Consider the following 23,862-nt stretch of genomic DNA (forward strand, 5'->3'; position numbering starts at 1 on the left):
ACTTTAAAGTCAAGTTTAAATAATGTTTTAATATCTTATGTGGGGCTTTAAAGAAGAAGTATCTTATTTTGGTGTTGACTAACATACTAAGGCACATGTGAGGTACTTGATTATAATTTTAACTGGTCTGTTATTCGATTTTTCATTCAAAGTTAATACATTTAATGCACTGCAACTGCAACTTCATTATTACAAATGTGTAATTACAAATATATTTATATACATGACATACACGTTTTAATAGAAATATCATTAAAGTAATAAAAGTATTGAAGTATTGTTTCAGTTTATCATAAATGCTGTACATTTGGCAGAATTTATTTTAAGCCCTGTTTTTAAAAGTATAATTATGAGTACCTTCACAAGGGTAGTATTAAGTGTTTATGTGGAGCCTATAATATGTTATATATATACAGATATATCGGGTTATTACTATGCAAATAAACATCACAGACCTTAAAGGGGATGGGACTGAAGGGGTAGGTTAGGGAGAGATTATTCGGGATCTCGGGTTCCTAAAGATGAGATAAGCATATACATAAAACCCCTAAAAGACACTAATGATAAACACAGTATCATAAGCAAAAACACACCTGGTGATTTGGAGCATTTGATTTTGATACATTGTCATCTTCAGAGCAGTTGTCAGGAGCTGAAAACTGGACATAAAGAGGCAATAAATGTTTTATGGACTCATGTTTGGTCTTGTCTGGAGTATATTCTAGCACTGAGTATGAGTGTTTGTAAAGTGATTATATGTGTGCATGTGTACAGTATGTGTGCTGTACCTGAGGACTCTGCACTAGTAGTTCTACTTTGTCTCCTGCTCTACGGATCGCCTCCACAGCTTCTTCATGAGTAAAATCACTCACATCCACACCTTGAACCTGCAAACACACATATTAAAAATGTAATGTGTGAAGTTCTTTCTCCAGTCGCTCATTACTTTCAACATACTTCTACTTTCATGTTAAGCAGTTTGCCCCAGATTTTCTTTAAACTAATCTTGTTATCTAATTTATTTAGGTCTGAGTAGGAGTGATGCATTAGCTTATTATGACCAGCAGATGGAGAGCATCAAACATCATCCAAATCCAATTACTGTTCATCGACACTAACTAGTCTCAGCCTCAGGCCTTCTGATGTATATTTCACACAAAAATGGCAAGAGCAGATTGAAATAACCCATTCCAATCTGACTATCTGACTGTATCGTCATGTTGTTTCAAACCCGAATGTCTTTCTTCTGTGGAGCACAAAGGTGATTTTTTTTCCCACAAGGGTTATCAGCTTTCTACTTTATGATTTCTTTTGCATCCTTTTAAATGCTCGACAGCTCAAGTTCTCATTTACGTTCATTAAATGAAGCAGAGTGGTCATAAAAATTCTAAATTATACAAAGTTTTAAATATAAATATTTGTATCATTAATTTTGTATTTTTTTCTGTTTTTGTAATTTCAGACAGTGTCTAAGTGGGCAGTTGTTGGCTAAGCAATAAAGAGCAATAGTTGAAGGCTATACTGTCTAATAAAAACTCACCTGAAGAATTCGGTCTCCTTCTTTTAAAGAACTGTTGCGTGCAGCTGGACTGTCCTCTGAGATGTGTTTTACGAAGATGCCCCGTCTCATTTCTCCATTGCTCAGTCGACTGCCCATTCCACGACCCCCCACCACACTGAAGCCAAGACACGTGCCCCCAGCCCTGAATAATGTTACTCTAGGACAATAAACACAACCATATCACCATTACACATCAACATACTAAAAGTGAATGCGTCGATGTTTTGTTAGTTTATGGGATACCTTCTAGGCTGACTCCATGAACTACGATCCTTCCCATGCATCTCTTCTTCATCTTTTCGTCTGTCTTTTTCTCTTCCTAGTCTTTGTCCGTTCTCACTCTGCAAGACCGGTCTTTCATTCATCACCCTTTTGTCTCTTTCCAGTCTTTCATTGCTTTCTCTTTGTTTAATTTGATTGTGGTTATCAATTCCTTCATTCCCTTCTTCAGTTTGAATCTTTCCATTCACTCCTTTACCATCCACTGTACTTTGCTGTTCAGAAATGCATTCTCTAATACAAAGCAAACAAGCATTAGAACACCATCAGAAACAAGAAAACAAACAGACAAAAAGATTCTCTGTCTCCTTACAGGGGTTTAAAAGGCAGCTTTTGTGAGTGCTTGGGTTGGACAGTAGCTGTTCTGTGTATTTCTATTTCCTCTTTTGATTGGGCATAGCTGGCTCTGTGCATGTCCAGGAAGGCAGCAGGCACATAAGCCACACTGATACAAAAACACACAAGAACAAGCAAAATGGGTTTGATTAAAGTTGTTTTGATGAAAAATATCATTTCAACAACCAATGAAATGTGAAATGAGGCTAGAACATAATATTTTCTTCAATTTTTAAAAATGTAAATTATTTTTAACAGATGAAATCTTATGAAAGACATAAGTGATTAATTAAATTGATCAAAAGTGGCAGTATTTACAATGTTACAAGAATGATATTTTTAAAATAAATGTTCTTTTGAATGTTCTATTAATCATAAATTCTGAAAAAAGTATCACAGTTTCAACTATTAAGAAGCGCATGTTGTCGGCGCTGACAGAATCATGTACATAAACGCAGCTGTGCTTTGGGCAACCTGAGTTCGAGTCCCAGCTCACAGTCCTTTCCCTCTCTCTCCCACTTTGTTTCCTGTCAATATATACTTTCCTATAATGATAAAAGGCAAAAATGCCCAAATTGATAATATTAATAATAAGAAATGTTTCTTCAGTACCAAATCATCAGTGTTTTCTGAAGGATCATGTGACACTAAAGACTAGAATAATGGTTGCTGAAAATTCATCTTTGCCATCACAGGAGTAAATTACATTTTACGTCAAATAAAAAACTGTTATTTTAAATTGTAATGATATTTCACAATAGTACTGTTTTTACTATATTTTTGATTAAATACAGTAAATACACCTTGGTAAGCATGGTAATCTTCTTTTATAAACATTTAAAAACATATTAACAACCCCAAACTTTCAGAAAGAATGAATATATTTGTTTTATATATTTATATATTTTTTATATTTGCTTGTTTGTGCATATACAATTCGAACAAACTTATTTTGTGAAATAATATCACTTTTTTGATATACTATAATGAATTTTATTGCGAGTTATACTGCATTCATTTGCATTAAATTTATATAAAAACTAGAAGTCAGTGTTAGATTCCCATTTAGATAAAGCTTGGTAAGTGTGCACGTGTGTGTGTGTGTGTGTGTGTGTGAGCACCTGAGATCAGGTCCGATCAGTGAATGTCTGCGTAGCATCGCTCTGGCTTGTGCATTGGTCAGGTTGGTGGTGGATTCCCCATTGATGGCAACAATTCCATCCCCCACTACCAGTCTCCCGTCTTTACTGATCGACCCGCCATGAACCACAGAGTGGATTATCATGCCTGAACCATCCCTTAAGGCACTCACTGTCATTCCTACACACACACACACACACACACACACACACACGTGTCAAGTACCTAGTCACCTGAGGTATGTACTTATTTTGTCACATGTTGTCCCATGTATTTTTCATTTTATATATACTGTATTTGTTCATTACCTTTTACATTTTTGCTGTTAATTAATTGTTTTACTGTGTGCCAAAAAACCTATAAGGTTCTTTTCTCACAAACCACCCCATACACTCTTAAAAATACTAAAAGGTTCTTCACAGCGATGCCATAGAAGAATTATTTTTGGTTCCACAAAGAACCATTCAGTCAAAGGTTCTTTAAAGAACCATCTCTTTCTTACCTTTTTATAATCTGAAGAACCTTCTTTCACCACAAAGAACCTTTTGTGAAAAAGAAAGGTTCTTCAGATGTCAAAGGTTCTTTATGGAACCATTTAGACAAAAAAGGTTCTTCTATGGTGTTTCTGTGAAGCACCTTTATTTTTAAGAGTGTATAGTGTGAAAGGGCCAGCATGGGTTAAAAAAAATTTATCTTTTTTTTCTTGCATAATAACAGTGGAAATGTTCAACTGCTATTTTTGTAGCCGAGACTATAAGGTGTGTGCCTGTATAGAAACAAGCTTTCAAAAATAAACCTAAAACGACAAATATTCACAGAAGTGTGACAACTAGCCCCAGGCTCTCCCAACAGTGAATATTTTAAGTGTATATATACATTTAGTCATTTTTATTTAAACAAGATCCTCATAACCAACTCAAGTGTGTGTTAAAGTGTGAGTGTGTCCAGCTCAACAATGGAAGTTTAACTACATCAGACATTTCTTTAAAACTACAAATGGAATATCATCATTCGCTAATTGTCATTTCCATACCCTGCAAACCCTTTAACTGTCTGTCTTATCCATTCAAACTCTCTTATTCAAAGCAAATGTAAGAGTATTTCTAAATAACAATGAGCATGTCAGCGCATTTGAGAGGGTCTTGATACCCCTCACTCACCTTTATGACATATAAAGTGTTGGCTTTGACTCATGTTGTATTAAAATCACAGCGTGTGCCTTCAACTATTCATTTTACAAGTATTAAATTGAGCTAATGAGCTTCAAACAGTGCCGCTGACTTCATTGTGGGTGTAAAGTGACTGGTTGGCTTTGTACTATTTTTTGCTCTAACAAATCTTTCTAAATCGCTCTCAATTTGAAGCATGCACCATGCAAGCCTATATTGAATATAATATGCAGTTGATTTATGAATAATTAGGAGTCCATGCAAAGAGAAAACACATGCAATATGAACACACGTGAGAGCTAACAAGCAAGGAAACACACATCAATCATGGAGACAACACTATGGTCGTAAAGAATTTGAGATTCATCCATTTTGAAGTTTTTATTTTCAATTTGAACATTCATTTATCAGGTTTCTTGTCTGAACAGTCAAATTACAGTACAATCATAGTGCGCTAGTAACAGAAGTGCACATTTGACCATGTAAAACACAGCACAGGACAGAGATGACACAAGAGAACACCAAAACAAAAGACACACAACACATCACGATTTATAATCTCTATTCCATAAATAACTCATAAATAACTGACTGTGTCATGTTAATAAAAAAAATCAAGATGAAATGGGATGCTGAATTAAATAATACTCATGCAGAGCTTTGTGTCAAATCGATGAATATTCATTGGAATAAATATTTCATCAAAATAGAAAGATCAACTTTTAATGGAAACCACAACTTCTATATTCTTCACTGAGCTTTATGATTTTGCCAATGAGATGGTGTGGTTGCATAGATACACTGCAGGGCTTAACAATTACGATGGCCTGAGGCCAGTGTTAGATCTTCGGGGCAGTTGAAAGGAATGTCATTTACCCTATTGGGTCATGCGTTCTGTGATGTATTCATTATTATTCTTGTAAATTATGCTGAAATACATCCACAGTGTAAAGTTATGTCGCTGATAGAAATAAAGCTTTGTCAAAATTGTGAGTGATTTGTAAAAATCAGTAAGAATGGGGTAAATATTTTGAACAAATCATGGTATGCCATCATTTTCAAGTGTGTTTATGAATTTATAGGTTTTAATGGAGTTGTAATGATATGGTTGTAAAAGTTATTGCTTAAAAATATAAACAATAATTAAATTAATCAGATTAACAATTAAACGTGTTTAATGGAAAACAATTTTTTTTAGATGAATATAAAAATGTACTACTGTTAAACTTAACTTTTAATAGTTTCGCTCACTAAGAAACATTTATTTTGGTCACAAACACAGTAAAATACTGTAATACTGTGAAATATTATAGCAATTTAAAATAACTGTTTTCTATTTGAATATATTTTCAAATGTAATTTATTTTTGGGAATCATTCTAATATGCTGTTTTGATGCTCTAGAAACATTTCTTATTATTATCATTGGTGGAAAAAATGGTGTTGCTTTATGTATGAATGTATTCATTTATGTATTTAGTTGAAACCATGCTACATATTTGTCAGGATTCTTTGTTCAAAATTTCAAAAGAAAGGCATTTAGTTTTATTTTTACAATTAAAAAAAAAAAAAAAAAAAAAAATAGAAAAAAAACTTAATACGTGAAATACTGGAAATACTGTGAAAATAGTGTGTAGGGCAAGTTCAAATCAGAACTACTAGCCTGACAGGGCCAGCAAAAAAAAAAAGCCCTGCAATGCATCATGTACAGTACAGCTTGACTTGACTGAAAACATCAGAGAAAAACATATATTCTAAGAAATCACAACTCTTTAAAAAAACAAACAAACATACAAACTAAAGTACATGCTAGTTAGCAAAAAAGTTGTAAAACATCATATCATGTACTAATACAAAACTTTACATCCCTACGTAATATATTGCATGTGTACAACATCTATACACACACATACAAACACACGTTACAGGTCTCTCACAGAATTCACCTCTCTGTGAAACACACTGAGGAGGTATAAGAAGACACATAGGAAGAGTGTAATAAACAGGGTTAACATACCCAGACTGGAGTTTCCCCTGACTATAGTTATGGTTCTCTCATAGCCACTTGAGGGGATGGAGGCGTTTTTAGCATCAGCCTCCATCTTGTTGTTCTGAGAGTGGGAATTTGTCTAGAACACAAACAGAGAAAGCATCAGGCATCTTTACTCAGTGAAACGGCCTATTTTCTTCGCATATGCGGTAAATGGCAAGCAAAAAGATCTCTAGAGCTGCTAAGAGCCCTTTTAAACATCTGTCCTGCAGCAATGCTTCATTTCCAGTGCTGAAAGTGTTTATTTAGTACACAGGCATCCGGTTCTCCAGAGAGAACCCAGGCGAGTCGGTGCCAGTGAATGTGTGACTGAATGACATTCATAGCAACAAGAACAATCCTCTGATGAGCAATTTCTTGCACTTTTTTTAAGTTGTCAACAGATGATGTTAGATACAGTCCTTGCTGTCAAGACAAGAAATACAGTTTTATAATGTTCACTAACTTCTTCCGAATCCTGACCCAATGTATCAAACCCAGAACATAGCTAGGGTCCAAAATAGCCTCTTACCAAGGCCAAATGCAAGTAAGGATGCATTTTTTTTTATGATTTTCAATATTTAAAGAGAAGTCTCCTATGCTCACTAGGGCTGCAATTACTTGATGAAATACAGTAAAAGAAAAACATATATTATTGCTTAAAAATTTAATAAATTATTAAATAAGTTATCAAATAGTTATCCAGTCTTCACTGTCACGTGATACTTCAGAAATAATTCTAATATGCTGATTTGATGCTCAGGAAACATTTCTTATTATCATGCTGACTAGTTGTGCTGCTTAATATTTTTGAGGAGCCTGCGATACTTTTAGATAAAGGAATCTTTGATGAATAGAAGGAACAGCATTTGTTTCAAATATAAATATTTTGTAACATTATAAACATCTTTTTTGTAAATTTTGATCTGGCTTTAATGCATGCTTGTAGGTTAAAGTATAAAATAAAATCTAAAGTGAAAACAAATGTCAGAATATGATAACAAAATACAAAAAGATCACATCCATTAACATTAGTTAATGATGTAGGTTTAAAAAAATAACTATTAACAACAGTTCCCTATCAAGGGAACTTCGAACTGCGTCCTCTAGAGGTCGCTATGGGGAACTCCATCTACGTGACCCGTGTCTGAAGCATATATACAAAAACACCAAATATTGGCCGGCGACAGCCTATGACGTCACTCCCGGTGCGCCACAGTATAAAGGGGCGCCGGGAGAAAGTATCATCCTCTTCTTCGTCTTCAATGACTGTTTTGTTTGAAGTGTGCAGCTTACGAGGTAAGTATGCTTTACTTTTGTAATGGCGAGCGCTAGCAAGGCGTTTGAGAGATGTGTGCATCCGTGTCCACGTTATCGGATGCTTGATGACTCACATGATCTTTGCGTCTTTGGTTTGCGCGCTGCATGTACTGCGAGCGTTTTTCTAAAAAGCTCCGCTCTGGTCTGTCTCTCTTTTCGAGGAAAGAGGGGCAGCCGTCTGCTTCCCGCGGTTCAGGACCCTCCGCTGCTGAAGCACGGAGGAAAATGAGCTCATGGGGTTTGCAGGTGGTTCTCGCCAATGAGTTATAGAAGGGATTTCCTTCTCGCGCTCGTCTGCCGCGAGCGAGGGCGAGCTGTTGGATGACAATGACGCGATTTCGCTGACGTCATCTGAGAAAAAGAAAAACGCTGGAATGTGATACATACGCAGCAGCAGGTCAGGCTGTCGCCTCATTACACACTATGGCAGTGTTTCAGGCATATCAGGCTGATCTGTTGAAAGACCTGGATAAAAGTCAGGGTTTGTAAAAATAATAATAATAATTTTTTACCTGACGAGGTTGCTGAGCTGTGCCGCACCACTGATTTAGCTCTTTGAGCCATTAAGCAGGCCGCCTCTGCTATGGGCAGTTCTATGGCGACCATGGTGGTAACGGAGAGACATCTGTGGGTGAACCTGGCAGATATTGAGAAGAGAGAGAGGGCTTTCTTCTCAGTGCTCCGGTTTCGCCTTCCATCCTTTTTGGTACCTCCGTCGAGTCGGTGGTTGAAAGGTTTAGGGAGGCGAAGGCGCGTTCAGCGGCTTTTTAAACCTTCATTTAAACGAGAAGGTCCAGGTCTGAGCTCAAACAGCGCAGGGGTCCTGGCCCATCCCGATCTGAGGATCAGAAATGGGCACAGAAGGCTAGTGTCGCGACTCGCGCCCTTCCCCGCCTGCGGGTAGGGCTTCAGGGTGGCGCGGGTCAAAGAGAGGTAGCAAGACCTGAGGGAGGTGGTCCGGACGAGGCGTTGCGATGCTCTCGCCCAGGCCAGGGTAGAGTTGAACATCTCTCCTTCCCTCAGGGGGCCTGTACATCTAAAGCCCTCATCTTCCCCTCTCTAATTCCCCTGCAACCTCAGTTTTCTTTTTCTACCACCTGACCGAGGTTAGGTAAGCACCTCCTGCGCTCTTATTCTGCCCCTACACTGGACAGTTCTTCTGCGCGGGATCCATGGATGGGTGAGTACGATCCAATTTTATCAGATTCGCTGGTATGTGTGTTTTATACCATTCGAACTAACCTAAAATAAACCAGTACTACAGGCTGGTATCAGGTGTAGTGCTGAGCAACTTTATTACAATGCTTTGGCTCTGAGGAGCAGCATTTTCTAGTCTGGCCCTTTTGTTCTTCAAACGAGGCCATGATAGGTGCATAGAGGGTTAGGTTAGAACTGCTCACCCTTATTAGGGTTTTAAGTAGCAGTTTCCCTGACCCCTTGTTGCCTTCTGTTCAGCTACCTATTACCCTGATACTATTTCCAGCAGCCTGTTCGGGTTGTTAGGTATCCCTAAAACTGTTTGTAGGTTGAGCTAGCTTTGCTCCCCTCGCCTAGAATGTGGAGGGTTATTTATGAGCATGCCGCTCCCTCCTGAGTGTTTGAAACCCTTTTGCTGTAAGTAGAGTCTCCGCTCCCAGAGCTTTGTTACTTAACAACCTGATCCTGGTTGCTGCTGTACCCATATTTGGTAAGTGCGCACACTAGTCTCTGTGCATTTTTCTAAGAACCACGCTGTGGTAAGATCGCACACCAAGTGTTTTGCTGTCTTTTCTAAAATCCTGTATGGTATGGGTTACACGCCGAGACTTCGTCCCATTCTTTGAGTTGGTAGGCCTCGGTTTTTACCTTATGCCCCACTCTACTTATGTATGTGCTGAGTATCCTCTCATACTGAGAGTTGAGTTCTCCGCTCTCTAGAGCTCTGCCTTGGTTGAACTAGCATGGCTTCCCCTCATTATAGAGGGTCACCTATGAGCATGTTGCTCTTCTTGTGGGTCGAGCTGGCATTTCTCTCCTCTCTATAGAGGATTACTTATGAGCATGCCGCTCCCTTACGAGCGTCTGAGTCCCCTCTTACGTTGAGGGTCGAGTTTTTCGCTCTTCAGAGCTATGCCTTGGTAGAGCTAGCATCGCTCCCCTCTTTTTGGGGGACACTTATGAGCATGCTGCTCCCTCTAGAGCATTTGGAGAAGAGAATTTTCAAATCCAAGATTATGGTAAGTGCGCACGCTAGTCTTTGTGCACTTTCTGAAATCCACGCTGTGGTAAGATCGCACACCGAGTGTCTTGTGGTCTTTTCTAAAAATCCTGTATGGTATGGGTTACGCACTGAGGTTTCGTCCCATTCTTTGAGTTGGTTAGGCCCCGGTCTCCTTGGGCCCCACTCTACTTATATATGTGCTGAGTATCCTCTCTGTCTTGGTAGAGCTAGCATTGCTCCCCTCATTTTAGAGGGTCGCCTATGAGCATGCTGCTCCCTCAGGAGCTCTCTTTACTGGTCGAGATAGCATTGCTCCCCTCCCTTAGAGGGTCACTTTGACTATGAGCATGCTGCTCCCTCCAGAGAGCATCTGATAGAGAGTAACGTTATTAAAGCTAGAGCATTTGGAGAATAGAAATTTCAAATCCATGATTATGGTAAGTGCGCACGCTAGTATCTGGGCACTTTCTGAAATCCACGCTGTGGTAAGATCGCACACCGAGTGTCTTGTGGTCTTTTCTAAAAATCCTGTATGGTATGGGTTACGCGCTGAGGCTTCGTCCCATTCTTTGAGTTGGTTAGGCCCCGGTCTCCTTGGGCCCCACTCTACTCATGTATGTGCTAGTTTCCTCTCATGAACTGAGAGTTAAGTTCTCCGCTCTCTGGAGCTCTGTCTTGGTAGAGCTGGCATTGGTCCCCTCGTTAGAGGGTTGCCTATGAGCATGCCGCTCCCTGCTGAGCGTCTGAGTTTCCCCTCTTATGAGAGTCGAGTCTCCGCTCTCAGAGCTCCGTTATTCAGAAATTTCAGCACGTCAGGCCTTTCTTTAGGCCTCCTTGTCATCTGACAATACGGTTTCTAAAATCCATATTTGGTAAGTGCGCACGCTAGTCTCTGTGCACTTTTCTAAAAACCACGCTGTGGTAAGATCGCACACAGAGTGTCTTGTGGTCTTTTCTAAAAATCCTGTATGGTATGGTTACGCGCTGAGGCTTCGTCCCATTCTTTGAGTTGGTTAGGCCCCAGTCTCCTTGGGCCCCACTCTACTCATGTATGTGCTAGTATCCTCTCATAACTGAGAGTTAAGTTCTCCGCTCTCTGGAGCTCTGTCTTGGTAGAGCTGGCATTGCTCCCCTCGCTATAGAGGGTTACTTTGAGCATGCTGCTCCCTCACGAGCTCTCCTTGTTGGTCGAGCCGGCACTGCTCCCCTCGCTATAGAGGGTTATCTATGAGCTTGCTGCTCCCTCCAGAGCATATGAAAAGAACGATGTTTATAAATCCATGTTATGGTAAGTGTGCACGCTAGTCTTTGTGCACTTTCTGAAAGCCACGCTGTGGTAAGATCGCACACCGAGTGTCTTGTGGTCTTTTCTAAAAATCCTGTATGGTATGGGTTACGCGCTGAGGCTTCGTCCCATTCTTTGAGTCGGTTAGGCCCCGGTCTCCTTGGGCCCCACTCTACCTATGTATCCCCAGTGATACCATTTGCACGGGGGCTACTACTAAGGATCTGTTGATACAGTTCCTTCAGCGAGCTCTTGTAAGGAGCAAGCAGTAGCCCCTGGGTGACAGGCCAGGCTTAGTTACTATCCTAAGCGCTTGGTCGTATTCCCTTAAAGGAATCCTTCTTTCTGATTCCAAGCCTTGAGTTTTACCCTAGGTCCAGGAGGTCCGGCCTCTATCAGGTAAGTCCGGGGTATGAAACTCAGGCCTTTGGCCGAAGGGGATAATGTCACTGACAGCCGTCAATTCATCCCAGGGACAACTCCTTTATCATTGATAAGAGTTGATGCTTAGTGCTCACCTTTGGAATGGCATGCACTTCCCTCAGCATGGCGGCGTTGGTATATCGTTCCCCATAGCGACCTCTAGAGGACGCAGTTCGAAGTTCCCTTGATAGGGAACGTCTCAGGTTACGTATGTAACCATGGTTCCCTGAGAGGGAACGAGACACTGCGTCCTCTAGACTTTAGGCCATGCTTCGGATGCAGCTTCAGACGAAGAAGTGGATGATGCTTTCTCCCGGCGCCCCTTTATACTGTGGCGCACCGGGAGTGACGTCATAGGCTGTCGCCGGCCAATATTTGGTGTTTTTGTATATATGCTTCAGACACGGGTCACGTAGATGGAGTTCCCCATAGCGACCTCTAGAGGACGCAGTGTCTCGTTCCCTCTCAGGGAACCATGGTTACATACGTAACCTGAGACGTTTTTTTACAACCTTTATTAATCTTGGTTAATGCTGTTCTATAAATATACTACTGTTCATTTTTAATTCATGTTTATTCATTAAAAATTAATTTACACAAATTAAAATGTTAAAAAATATATTAGTATATGTAGAAATGAACATTAGACCAGATTAACAAATCTCATAAAAGCATTATGTTAGCTATTGAAACTTACTGTAAACTGTTCCCTAGAATATTGATAGTTTATTACAAGTAGGCCTATTACACGCATTTTAACAGAGTTTTTAGTTTATCTACATTTTATCCCCTCCAGATTTCCTGCAGCCCCTCCAGCCTGCAGTGTTTGTCACCAATATGCAAGAAACAGGCAGATGAATAAACAGATTTTTAGAAAAAATACTGCAAAATACATGAAATGCTACACACAATTTGTTCACCATGGGCAGATATGGCAAAAAAAGTTAATAATACACAACAATACAGTCAATAACAAAACATTTAAATATGTCCCAACAAGCCATCCAAATGAACGAGTGCTTTACACACTTGCCGTCTTGAGTAAACCAAACCCCTCATGTGAATAAGAGATGATGTCACGCAAATCCTGTTAACAAATATCCTCAACAGTTAAACCCTGGCAGCTAGAATGACCACACTGAATTAGGTCAGTGGAAAAAAAACACTTTCTCTTTCGCCAACTAACTGCTTGAGTGCAACTAGCCCAAAACAACCGCTGTTTACGAAATCAACTGCTGTAGGAACCCACAAAAGTATATAATTTTGAAGTAGGAAATCTAAAATTTACACTGTGCTGTAGTAAACAACCAACCAATCTACCGAGTTTAAGTTTGAAAAACAAATGTCAAGAGTCAGTGAAACGAAGTTGCTTCATGTAGCTTAGATGTTACTCCACCACAGCACCGTTACAAAACAGATCACATACGTATTAATGCAGGAAAAGCAATATGTAGCCTACTGTACCTGCAAAGTGGCGTGCTGGTTGTTATGTTCTAAATGGAAGTTGTCTGTTACATCAGCTTCTGTGTCCTGAGTGTCATTTTCCTGTCAATGACAAAGCTATATTAAATCTCCTACTCAGGAATCTTGTCCCACTCCTCTCTTTATCTGGACACAGTCACATATGCACTCGATAGACTTTTAACTTTGCAAAGAAAAAGAAACAAACCAGCACTAGCTAAACCTGATTTCAAAGTCGTGGGACACATAAACTCAAACGCACCACTTGTTTTAAGAGGCTGGTGTTAGAATTCAAGAGGCATCAATTATTGAAAGATTCCAGTAACCAGAGACTCATGAGCCACAGTTACTGAGACCCAGTTCACAACAAAGACCACCATCAGATTAAAGCAGATCTCCAATAATAATACTAGATAACAGAATATACAAGATGACAGAGGCAACACGAGGAGATATCATTCTAAACAAATACGAAAATGTTCAATACATAGTGTGCCATGGGCATCTTGAATTTTTCCAAACTAAACTAATATACAACACTATTTTAATTGTTTACTATCAATGTCCAGCAGCGATGCACATGTATTGTAGGAAAATTCTGTCATTTTTGTTTTTAAAAAATGAACAAAAGTAATTTCTGCCAAATCTCAAATCATCATTCATTCTATGAGGTGATAATGATGGAAATGATTACTTAAATATTTTAAGAATAAAATGGCCAAATCATTTGTCTTGTTGAGGTGAATTTCATAGCTAACATTTAACTGTATTTCTATCATGACAACTCTCTGAAGATTTTAGCATAGTAATGGATATGACAATGTTAATATATTTGTTATTGCTGTCGTTGTAGATTACTGCTGCTGCTGCAAAGCAAATACAGGAACTTGCTACTGCCAATACATACGCCGATACATATGTTGTGTTGTGAGTATTTAAGACATACAGCTGCTGCACAAATAGCATACATAATAACAGTAGCAGATCTATAACAGGTGGTGCTGGGGAAGGTGGAGGGTTTCAGAGGAAACCCTCAGCTGCTCTAGTGAATGATAACCAGCCATTTAAATGTAAAGCAGCAAGCGCATTGGCTGCGTATGCAACATGAACCAATATGCCCAACAGTTTAACCCTGTGTTTCAGAGGAATAAACCATAGAACAATAAACCCTCTTGCCTGAATGACTATCGCCCAGTTGCCCTCACATCAATAGTCATGAAGGTTTTTGAGAGACTTGTAAAGAGCCACATCTGCTCCTCCATACCTGATACTTTGGACCCTCTACAGACCGTAGATCTGTTTTGCCTTTCGCCCAAACAGATCTACGGACGATGCCATCTCTCACGTCCTCCACTCTTCCCTCACACACTTAGACAGCAACAATGGGAATTATGTAAGGCTGCTATTCATTGATTATAGCTCAGCTTTCAACACTATAGTCCCCATCAAGCTGGCTTCTAAACTCACAGACCTCAGCCTAAACCCCTCACTCTGTGACTGGATTCAAGACTTCCTCACTGGCAGACCTCAAGTGGTGAAAGTTGGCCAGTTCACCTCAAACTCCATCACCCTCAACGTACGAGCCCCACAGGGCTGTGTCCTGAGTCCCCTGCTCTACTCTCTCTACACGCATGACTGCGTGTCCTCTCATAGCTCCACATCCATTGTCAAATTCGCTGATGATACTGTGGTTCTGGGCCTCATCTCCAACAACGATGAGACCGCATACTTGGATGAGGTAGAGAGACTCACATCATGGTGCCAGGACAACTGTCTCTCTCTGAATGTGAGCAAAACTAAAGAGCTGATCATGGACTTTAGGAAGAGACAGCAGCAGCCCAACACTCCTCTTATGATCAGTGGCACCCCTGTGGAGAGGATGAGTAACTTCAAGTACCCTGGTGTAAACATCTCCGAGAACCAAACTTGGACTACACACATCCAAACACAGGTTAAGAAAGCCAGGCAAAGACTGTACCATCTGCGACAGCTGAGGAAATTCAGGGTCTCACCAGCAATCCTGAAAACTTTCTATTCAGGGGCCATAGAAATTGTATTGACTCAGTGCATCTCAGTGTGGTATGGAAACAGCTCCAATCAGGACTGCAAAGCACTACAGAGAGTTGTGAGCTTAGCTGAGCGCATCTCAGGGTCTGCTCTCCCCTCTCTGCAGGACATCTACCTCAAACGCTGCAAAAATAGAGCTGTTAAAATCATCAAGGACTCTAATCACCCTGGTAACCATCTATTCACTTTGCTTCAATCTGGTAAGCGCTTCCGTAGCCTGATGGCAAAGACTTAGAGACACTGTACAACTTTTTGCACATTCTTTTTGCACATTCCTCTTATTACTAAGTCAACAACATACTGACCTGCACATTTATATTAATATTTTTTATCTTTTATTTTATTTTATTTTATTATTTAATTTTTTTCTACTTTTCTTTTTCTTAATATTTGTATACTTTATAATTGCACAGTCCTTGGAGCAGACCTGACCTACATTTCACTGCTGGTTATACTCTGTATAATTGTGTATGTGACGAATAAAAATCTTGAATCTTGAAATCTGTGAATATCATCAATTTGTGTTAATGGTCCATCAGCCTGCACCATCTAGAGTTTTATAACAGAAATTGGCATATATTCTAAGCACATACAATTTGTAATATATAAAATATATAATTAAATATTTTTGCAGTAATGAAATGAACAAACTAATAATGAATAATAATGAATAAAAATTGAATACAAATTTTCTTGGCATACAAATATAGTGACTTTTGAAAAAAAAGTATAGTAAAAGTATACTAACTTACTATTACAGTATATTTTACTGTAATAGTAATATATGTTTCACTTGTTATTCAATTATTATTATAAAACTTATTATTCAGAAATTGTAGGCTGTTATTTTTGTGTGTAAAAAATAAATAAATCACACAATACATTTTTAAATACTTTAAGTGTATTTCACTTTTTGTGACCAATGTTTTAAAAAAAGCAATAATATCTAAAATCTAAAATCATAAAAAATCAATATATATACATATTGCATTGATGGATTTGTATAAAAATCTGAGTAAAAGGCATTTGAAAAATGCCAACAATACATGATGAAGGTAAGGTAAAATGTTTCCAAGAATATCAAAAGCCCTCTGACATTAAAATGCCCGCAGTTGAAAAAGCTATAGTTTGATATACTCGAGTAGTCAAAGCAGCCATTAGTTACCGATAACTGACGAACATGCTACAGCAAATTACACAGTGGTGCACACTGAATTCTCTTAAATTAAACATGCCTGACATTCTACAAAGACCTAGACCAGAACCTTCATAGACACACAATATCTTGGATTCTAGATTTCTCCTATAGAGAACTCAAGGTTATAATTGTGGCTGTCTATCTTGTGAATGGTGCTGATTGCGAAATGAATGGAGAAATTTACCGGTAGGGGCTTGGTGACTCCGATTCGTACGGTTCCCAAAGCAGTGCTCTTCAGGACATGAACAGCCTGAGCCAGACTCGCGTGGCTCAAGTCAGTCCCGTTCACGAACATCAACCGGTCTCCTGGCAACAAGCGGCCATCTCTCTCTGCCAAGCCGCCTGCTACAAGAGAGCGGATCACTATCACAGTACGCCCTGGGTTCATGGGGTCCTGAGAGAGTTTCAGAAAGTGACAGCGCAAGAGAGAAAGAGAAGAATAGTAATAAATTAGGAGACACTGTTGCCATGTTATTGAAGGATTTCAAACCAACTGGGACTCCCCAAACCAACTGATGTAGAGCTCATACTCTGCTGCTCCTTTCTTGTTGTAGTATTGGTACACACACACACACACACACACACACACCTGGTAGTCTAGTATACTGAATCCCAGGCCAGAATCGCCTTTCTGCAGCTCATAGACTTGAATCTCGATCTCCCACATGGCCTGATGGGATAGCACAGGAGCCTTTGTCTTCCATTCATCCTCACTGCGTGCAAAGAGAGCCCCAAATGACTTATGCTCGGCCTGTGAGAAAAAGTGGATAAGTCAATATTATTTTGCAGTAAAGCATGAGTGGAATCACGTTTCCTCATTTGAAAAAGGACAGCAGTGTTAATTTCTTTAATTAGTTATTTTGTATACTTAATTTTATTATAATGTTAATTGGGAATACTCTGTAACACTTTATTTTACAGTGCCTTTGTTACACGTTACATGTACTTACTATCATAGTAATAATAAATTATGCATAATTACATGCAAGTAACCCTAAACCAAACTCTAATCCTAACCTTAACCATACAGTAAGTACATGTAATTAATTAATATTACTGGGTACTTAAATGTATAATTACACTGTAACAAGGACACCTTAAAATAAAGTAAAACCAAACACTTTTATTCTCATCCTCATCCAAGGCATTCCACAGCCAGTACCTTTTTGTGCTACTTTAACAATTTTTTTCCTTTGTTATTTTTGGAGCTTGAAAACTCCTGTCTCTATTCACTGTATAATTGCTCATATGAGATTGACAAGTACATGTTTATAATTTTTGTCCTTTTGTGTTACACAGAAGAAAAAGGGTCATGTGAGTTTGAAACAACATGTGGGTCAGTTAATACCCTTTGTCAAAAAGAAGTCCAATTTAGCATAGTTCTACACCCCGAATTATGGAAATGTTGGGACGTGTTTTAAATTTGAATAAAATGAAAACTAAAAGACTTTCAAATCGCATGAGCCAATATTTTATTCACAATAGAACATAGAGAACATAAGTGTTTAAACAGAGAAATTTTTACACTTTTATCCACTAAATGAGCTCATTTCAAATTTGATGCCTGCTACAGGTCTAAAGAAATTTGGCACAGGGGCAACATAGGGCTAAAAAAGCAAGAAATTTTGAAAATATTCAGCTGGGAGAACATCTAGCAACTAAATAAGTTAATTGACATCAGGTCTGTAACATGATTAGCTATAAAAGAGATGTCTTAGAGAGGCAGAGTCTCTCAGAAGTAAAGATGGGCAAAGGCTCTCCAACCTGTGAAAGAATGCATAAAAAGATTGTGGAATACTTTAAAAACAATGTTCCTCAAGGTCAGATTGCAAAGGCTTTGCAAATCTCATCATCTACAGTGCATAAAATCAAAAGATTCAGAGAAAGTGGAGAAATCTCTGTGCGTAAGGGACAAGGCCGAAGACCTTTGTGAGATGCCCTTGATCTTCAGGTCCTCAGACGACACTGCATCACTCATCGGCATGATTCTGTCATTGACATTACTAAATGGGCCCAGGAATACTTCCAGAAACCACTGTCGGTAAACACAATCCGCCATGCCATCTGCAGATGTCAACTAAAGCTTTATCATGCAAAAAGGAAGCCATATGTGAACATGGTCCAGAAGCGCCGCCGTGTCCTGTGGGCCAAGGCTCATTTAAAATGGACTGTTTCAAAGTGGAAAAGTGTTCTATGATCAGACGAGTACAAATTTGACATTCTTGTTGGAAATCATGTACTGTGAATAAAATATTGGTTCACGTGATTTGAAATTCTTTTAGTTTTAATTTTATTTAAATTTTAAAATACGTCCCAACATTTCTGGAATTCGGGTTGTAATAAACAGTATTTCTTATGCAAATAATATACTTTAAAACCATATACTTCAGTGCTAACTGAATGTAATGTTTTTGTGCATGTTATTTGCAATAAATGTATTCAAATTTAAATTGATATTAAATGCAATTAGCTGAACTTTAGAGTTCTTTTTGATCCTCTTAAGCAGGGTATATTTACTATAAAATATGGGTGAAATGTACTGCTGAATGTACTGACAAGCATTTATGGTAATTAAAATATGCCTTAATATAATTTCTATTGAAAGTTCTATGTTTTGTATTTTGTAATTGCAATTTATTACATGTAAAACATATTAACTTGTAGTAAGTGATATCAAACAACACACTACAGTTAAATTCATAATCAAGTATTTTACATGTGCTTTAGTATGTTAGTCAATACATCAAAATAAGTGTACTTCTTTAACACTTAATTAATTAATTTTTAAAAATGTTTCTTTAAGTGCATTATATACTTATAATTAAGTACAATTCTATTACATTTGTATAATACAAATGCACACAGACTACAGCTAAGCACATTTCATTTTCACAAGGGTACGCCTTTTCACATTTAAACTTTTCCTTTGAATATGCACAGACACAGGAAACCTTTTCATTAAATTCTGCTAGTAGCTCCTTAAGCGTGAGTTGTACATCGTCACCATCATCATCATCTTCCTCTCCGACTGTGGGTAGGATGAGATGACTGCAAACCACACAAACATTCACAGGAAGTTCCCTCAGCAAGCTCACAACTTCCTTATGTGTCTCACCAATCAGAGAGAACCTGTTCACCTACAGACAGAACAAACACATCAACTTCGCTTGTTCTGCTGAAATTATCCTCTGGGCTATTCTACTGAGAGGAAGGGCTATTTTTAAGTATCTGTCATGATTGATATTCATGTGCAGTCAGCACTGAATAAAGTACTATGCATAGGAAACAGAATGCAGAAAGAAAGATGAGCACTTTCAGTTATTATGCATGCATGTGTTAGCAGGGTTTATGATAAGGGATTACAACAGCGTAATCTATAAACAACAGTATTATCTGTATGTAATGCTTGTTTGACTTTGAAGTATAACCAAATATAATTTCCATTTGCTTTTTTAGGTAAATAAATATTCTACATGACTATGTGGACACCCCCTTTCAATTATAATATAAAGTGAACCTCAAGCAGTTCGTCTCCAGGTCGTATGATTCCTGTCTGTCCAATCGGACCCTCTGGCAGTATGGAGCAGATATAGTGATGACCTTCCTTAGTCTCCAAACTCACACCAAGACCGCTGCTCTCAGTGAACTTCTGTACCTGGGCCACCTGCACACACACACACACACACACACACACACACACACAATGTAAATATAAATGTATTAGCAGATAGGTAGATAGATAGATAGATAGATAGATAGATAGATAGATAGATAGATAGATAGATAGATAGATAGATAGATAGATAGATAGATAGATAGATAGATAGATAGATAGATAGATAGATAGATAGATATACAAATATACAGTGGACATGCACATACATCAAAAACAGGCATAGAACGAGACACATACTGCACATAAACATATGCTGACACACACTCACAAATCTCAGCCATGGAAATGAACTGTTAGCTAAACAGGAAAGAATACAGATGAGACGCACCATAACTTCATATAGAGGACCCAGGTTGCTTTGCCACTTCTCCTTCAATATTTCCTGCTCTTCATCAGACAGTTTGCAAACTGAAACAAAATTTCCAAGCATCACACAGCTAATAAATAAATGACAACATGACTAGAGAATAGACTACAAAAGACAATGTATGTTTTCATCATGCCAGTTACATTGTGATAGGATTTGTATTTTATTGTGATAGGATCACATTTTATTTATATCTATGTTAGAAATCACCTATGCAAACTAAAGAAATCTTAAAGGAATATTCTGGGTTGTTTACATCTTATTGTCTATGGACAGTATTTGTGACATGCTGTCGATTGTTGACTGGACAGCAGAATTAAAAAAAAAAAATGCAAATAATAACATGCTAACAATATAATGGTGTACAGTTAGGAAAGCAAAATAAATAGGATTATTGACTTTTAAAAGCATAAACTTTGCAAAGGATGAAATTCTTGTCATATCTTGATGTCAAATTCATACAGTATTTTGGCATAAAATCTTGAAAAGACACCTTAAAAGACAACACTTAAAATTTACTGACCCTCAGGCCACCCAAAATACAGATGAGTTTGTTACTTATAGGAACAGTTTTAGAGAAATTTACCATTACATCATTTGCTCATCAAGGGATCGTCTGCAGTCAATGGGTGCCGTCAGAATGAGAGATCAAACAGCTGATAAAAACACTACTATAGTTCACCAGTAACCCACATGAATCCAGGCCATCAATTAACGTTTTTGGACTGTTTTAGTCTGTAAATATCTGCATATTTCACTACTGATACAGACAAGACAACTTTTTCACAAGAGAAAGCAATATTATGAATATAGAGGACTTGCATATTAGCCAGAATCAATGGTTTGAAGTTAAAAACATCCAAATGATAAATTAATTACAAACATGCAGTTTTATCAGCTGTTTGAACTCTCATTCAGACGGCACCTATTCACTGCAGAAGATCCATTGGTAAGCAAGTGATGTTATGTTAAATTTCTAATAAATTAAAATTATCTGCAAGCAATGCTTAAATCACGATTATATCTGTATATTATAGTAGATGTTTTACTAGTACACTAACAAACCTGAGATGCAAGTCAAAATGAGTGGCTGTAATAATCAATTGTAAATAAATCTGTTCTTACATGAGGACTGGTTTCTATTCTCCATCTTGGACTCTAAATCACAGGTTTGCGTTGACTGAACTGAGGTCACAGAAAGAACAAACAGAAACAGAAGCTGTTATTAGAATCAAAGTAGGGTTGAAGAGTTACAAAGACTTCACACAGAGAACGGGCCAAAGTGAAACAGAACTCATGAATCAAACACAGTGTGAATGAGTGCAAATAAACAGAAGTGGCAAGAGTTTCACTAACTGCACTCTTTGTTGAAGTTGAGGTCCCGGCGTTCAGTATAGAAAACTTTCCCTGGGGGCAGAACTGGCTTTGGCTCTGGTAGACATGGAGGCAGTGGAGGGGGAAGGAGACCCAGAGGGGTTAAGGGTCTCTGAGAAATTGTGGACATTGTGGGGGTTGTTTGTGTTCCAGATGGTGAGCCCTTTCTCCGAATAGAGATCTCCACTTGTTGGCCAGCGAGCAGGATCTCCTCCGCTTTCTGTTTAAAGATAAAACAGGTAATTATAACCATTTAATATTATATTTGAAGGGCATCCTTTATCATTTAATGGATCAGGAACTGGTAACGATCATTCTGTTTTAGTTTATCATTAACAACAATTATAGAACATGATCATATTTTTTTCACAAAAAAACCCATTATAATATAACATTATAATTATTATAGTGTCACATTTAGCTTCATCATTATTTAGTGTGAAATAACACCAGATGATGTCTGTGTCTTTCAAAATTTCTGCATGTTAAGATAAATAGTTCCAATCCTAAACAACCATATGCTAACACAGTTCAATTTTTCACTTCAAGGCTTATGGCATGCATTGATTTTCATGCTGAATAGCTCTTGCTACAACATCAGTGCTGAAAATATTGATGCTTCTCTAATGATTGCCCCAACCCCAGACGCTTTATCCCTCTATTTTACCACAAAGGAAGCAAGCATTTTTTTTTTTAGAAATGTGCCTAGTATACATCGTAGTAATGTTGTTTGTGATCATTTTGACCTTGGCAAGACTTACGTAGAAAACTATTATAAAATAAATGACAATAATCATATGTCAGAAGTATATTTCCACAGTGTGTACACCAGTCAGAGAGTCTCATCACGTGAAAAGTCATTGCATTATTTAAGCTTCACATTTGAGGTCTCTAAAACCCCAAACATAATTAATGCAAAACTTTTCATTGTGGACGTTTGAAGTGTGTTATGAAGTAAGTTGAAATTCTCTTTATAATAAGTTCTCATGAGAAAAGTCATGAAATATTAACCCGATACTTCAATTTTGTTGTTTTTATCAGGTTACCGAAATGACACTGAAACCCCAAACAGAGGACGAGGGTTGGATTAGTGACACATTTACACAAATACAAACACAAATCTAGCGACAATGTAATTAATCATACACTACCATTCTGCCTAAAACAAACACTACAATGGAAACAGCCTTCCCACGCACACACACAACAGAAACAACAACAGGATTATTAATTGCTATAACATCATTAACTCTGAAACCACTGAAAAATGAATAAAATAGTAATAAATTGCTTAAAACCACTAAGAACTGTATAAATTAACATGCACAAGGAAAGTAAAGAGATGTAAAAAATAAAGATCTGTATGGAACTCACAGCAATGATGCCATCTCCAATGTGAATTTGTCCATCCTGATCCACTGCCTTTTCTTTAAGTATGCTCTTTACTCCAAATCCACAGGACTCTAAAATGCCCAATATTCATTTAATGCTTACATTTATCATTCTTAGACTGAATGGGAAAAAATATCTTGCTGAAGAAAGGAAAAAAAAACCCCAGTAAGGAATCATACCTTTGTCCAGGTTATTTAGAGATTTGGAGATGTTGACGCCCAAACCATTTTTGTTGTTACTGAATCTGACACGGAACTCTTTTTCCTTTTTCTCTACTAAATCCTGCAGAAGGGTAATTCTTTGTTTACTATTGGCATATCAAACTAAATAAAGCAGCATTTATGATAACAACATATAATCAAGATTAAGCAATTAAAAAGTGTGATTAAATTTCAAATTTTACAACAAATTCTATTTCTTTCTATTACATTGACACTCACTTAGCCACAAACTCCTTGCGTGTTAAAGTCAGTGTGAATGTCAATTAATGTTTGACTGAGCGTGAGTGTTTAAGAAATAATTTCAGCTTAATACATTTTACATATAAAGTTTGTCACATTTTATTAACCTTCATGTCGTTCCAACC

At 38.0% G+C, this 23,862-nt stretch overlaps 1 protein-coding gene across 1 annotated transcript in view; it reads right to left on the minus strand.

Moving 5' to 3' along the window:
• LOC306872719 (multiple PDZ domain protein-like) overlaps nucleotides 1-23,862 on the minus strand; it is a gene marked incomplete at its 3' end in the record, with an annotated part of 45,622 nt that overhangs the window by 12,468 nt on the left and 9,292 nt on the right. The window contains exons 9-26 of the mRNA XM_079421473.1: nucleotides 23,456-23,558; nucleotides 23,259-23,347; nucleotides 21,867-22,104; nucleotides 21,636-21,695; nucleotides 20,472-20,551; nucleotides 19,985-20,131; nucleotides 19,419-19,604; nucleotides 17,057-17,218; nucleotides 16,652-16,861; nucleotides 13,206-13,286; nucleotides 6,502-6,613; nucleotides 3,298-3,496; nucleotides 2,154-2,285; nucleotides 1,805-2,074; nucleotides 1,541-1,718; nucleotides 789-887; nucleotides 594-659; nucleotides 456-515 (exon numbers count right to left, since the gene is read on the minus strand). Of these exons, the coding sequence (XP_079277599.1) occupies nucleotides 456-515; nucleotides 594-659; nucleotides 789-887; nucleotides 1,541-1,718; nucleotides 1,805-2,074; nucleotides 2,154-2,285; nucleotides 3,298-3,496; nucleotides 6,502-6,613; nucleotides 13,206-13,286; nucleotides 16,652-16,861; nucleotides 17,057-17,218; nucleotides 19,419-19,604; nucleotides 19,985-20,131; nucleotides 20,472-20,551; nucleotides 21,636-21,695; nucleotides 21,867-22,104; nucleotides 23,259-23,347; nucleotides 23,456-23,558 (2,472 nt within the window). The remainder of the gene's footprint in view (nucleotides 1-455; nucleotides 516-593; nucleotides 660-788; nucleotides 888-1,540; nucleotides 1,719-1,804; nucleotides 2,075-2,153; nucleotides 2,286-3,297; nucleotides 3,497-6,501; nucleotides 6,614-13,205; nucleotides 13,287-16,651; nucleotides 16,862-17,056; nucleotides 17,219-19,418; nucleotides 19,605-19,984; nucleotides 20,132-20,471; nucleotides 20,552-21,635; nucleotides 21,696-21,866; nucleotides 22,105-23,258; nucleotides 23,348-23,455; nucleotides 23,559-23,862) is intronic.

The sequence above is a fragment of the Barbus barbus genome, assembly GCF_936440315.1.
Source record: "Barbus barbus genome assembly, chromosome: 7".
Lineage (NCBI taxonomy): Eukaryota > Metazoa > Chordata > Actinopteri > Cypriniformes > Cyprinidae > Barbus > Barbus barbus.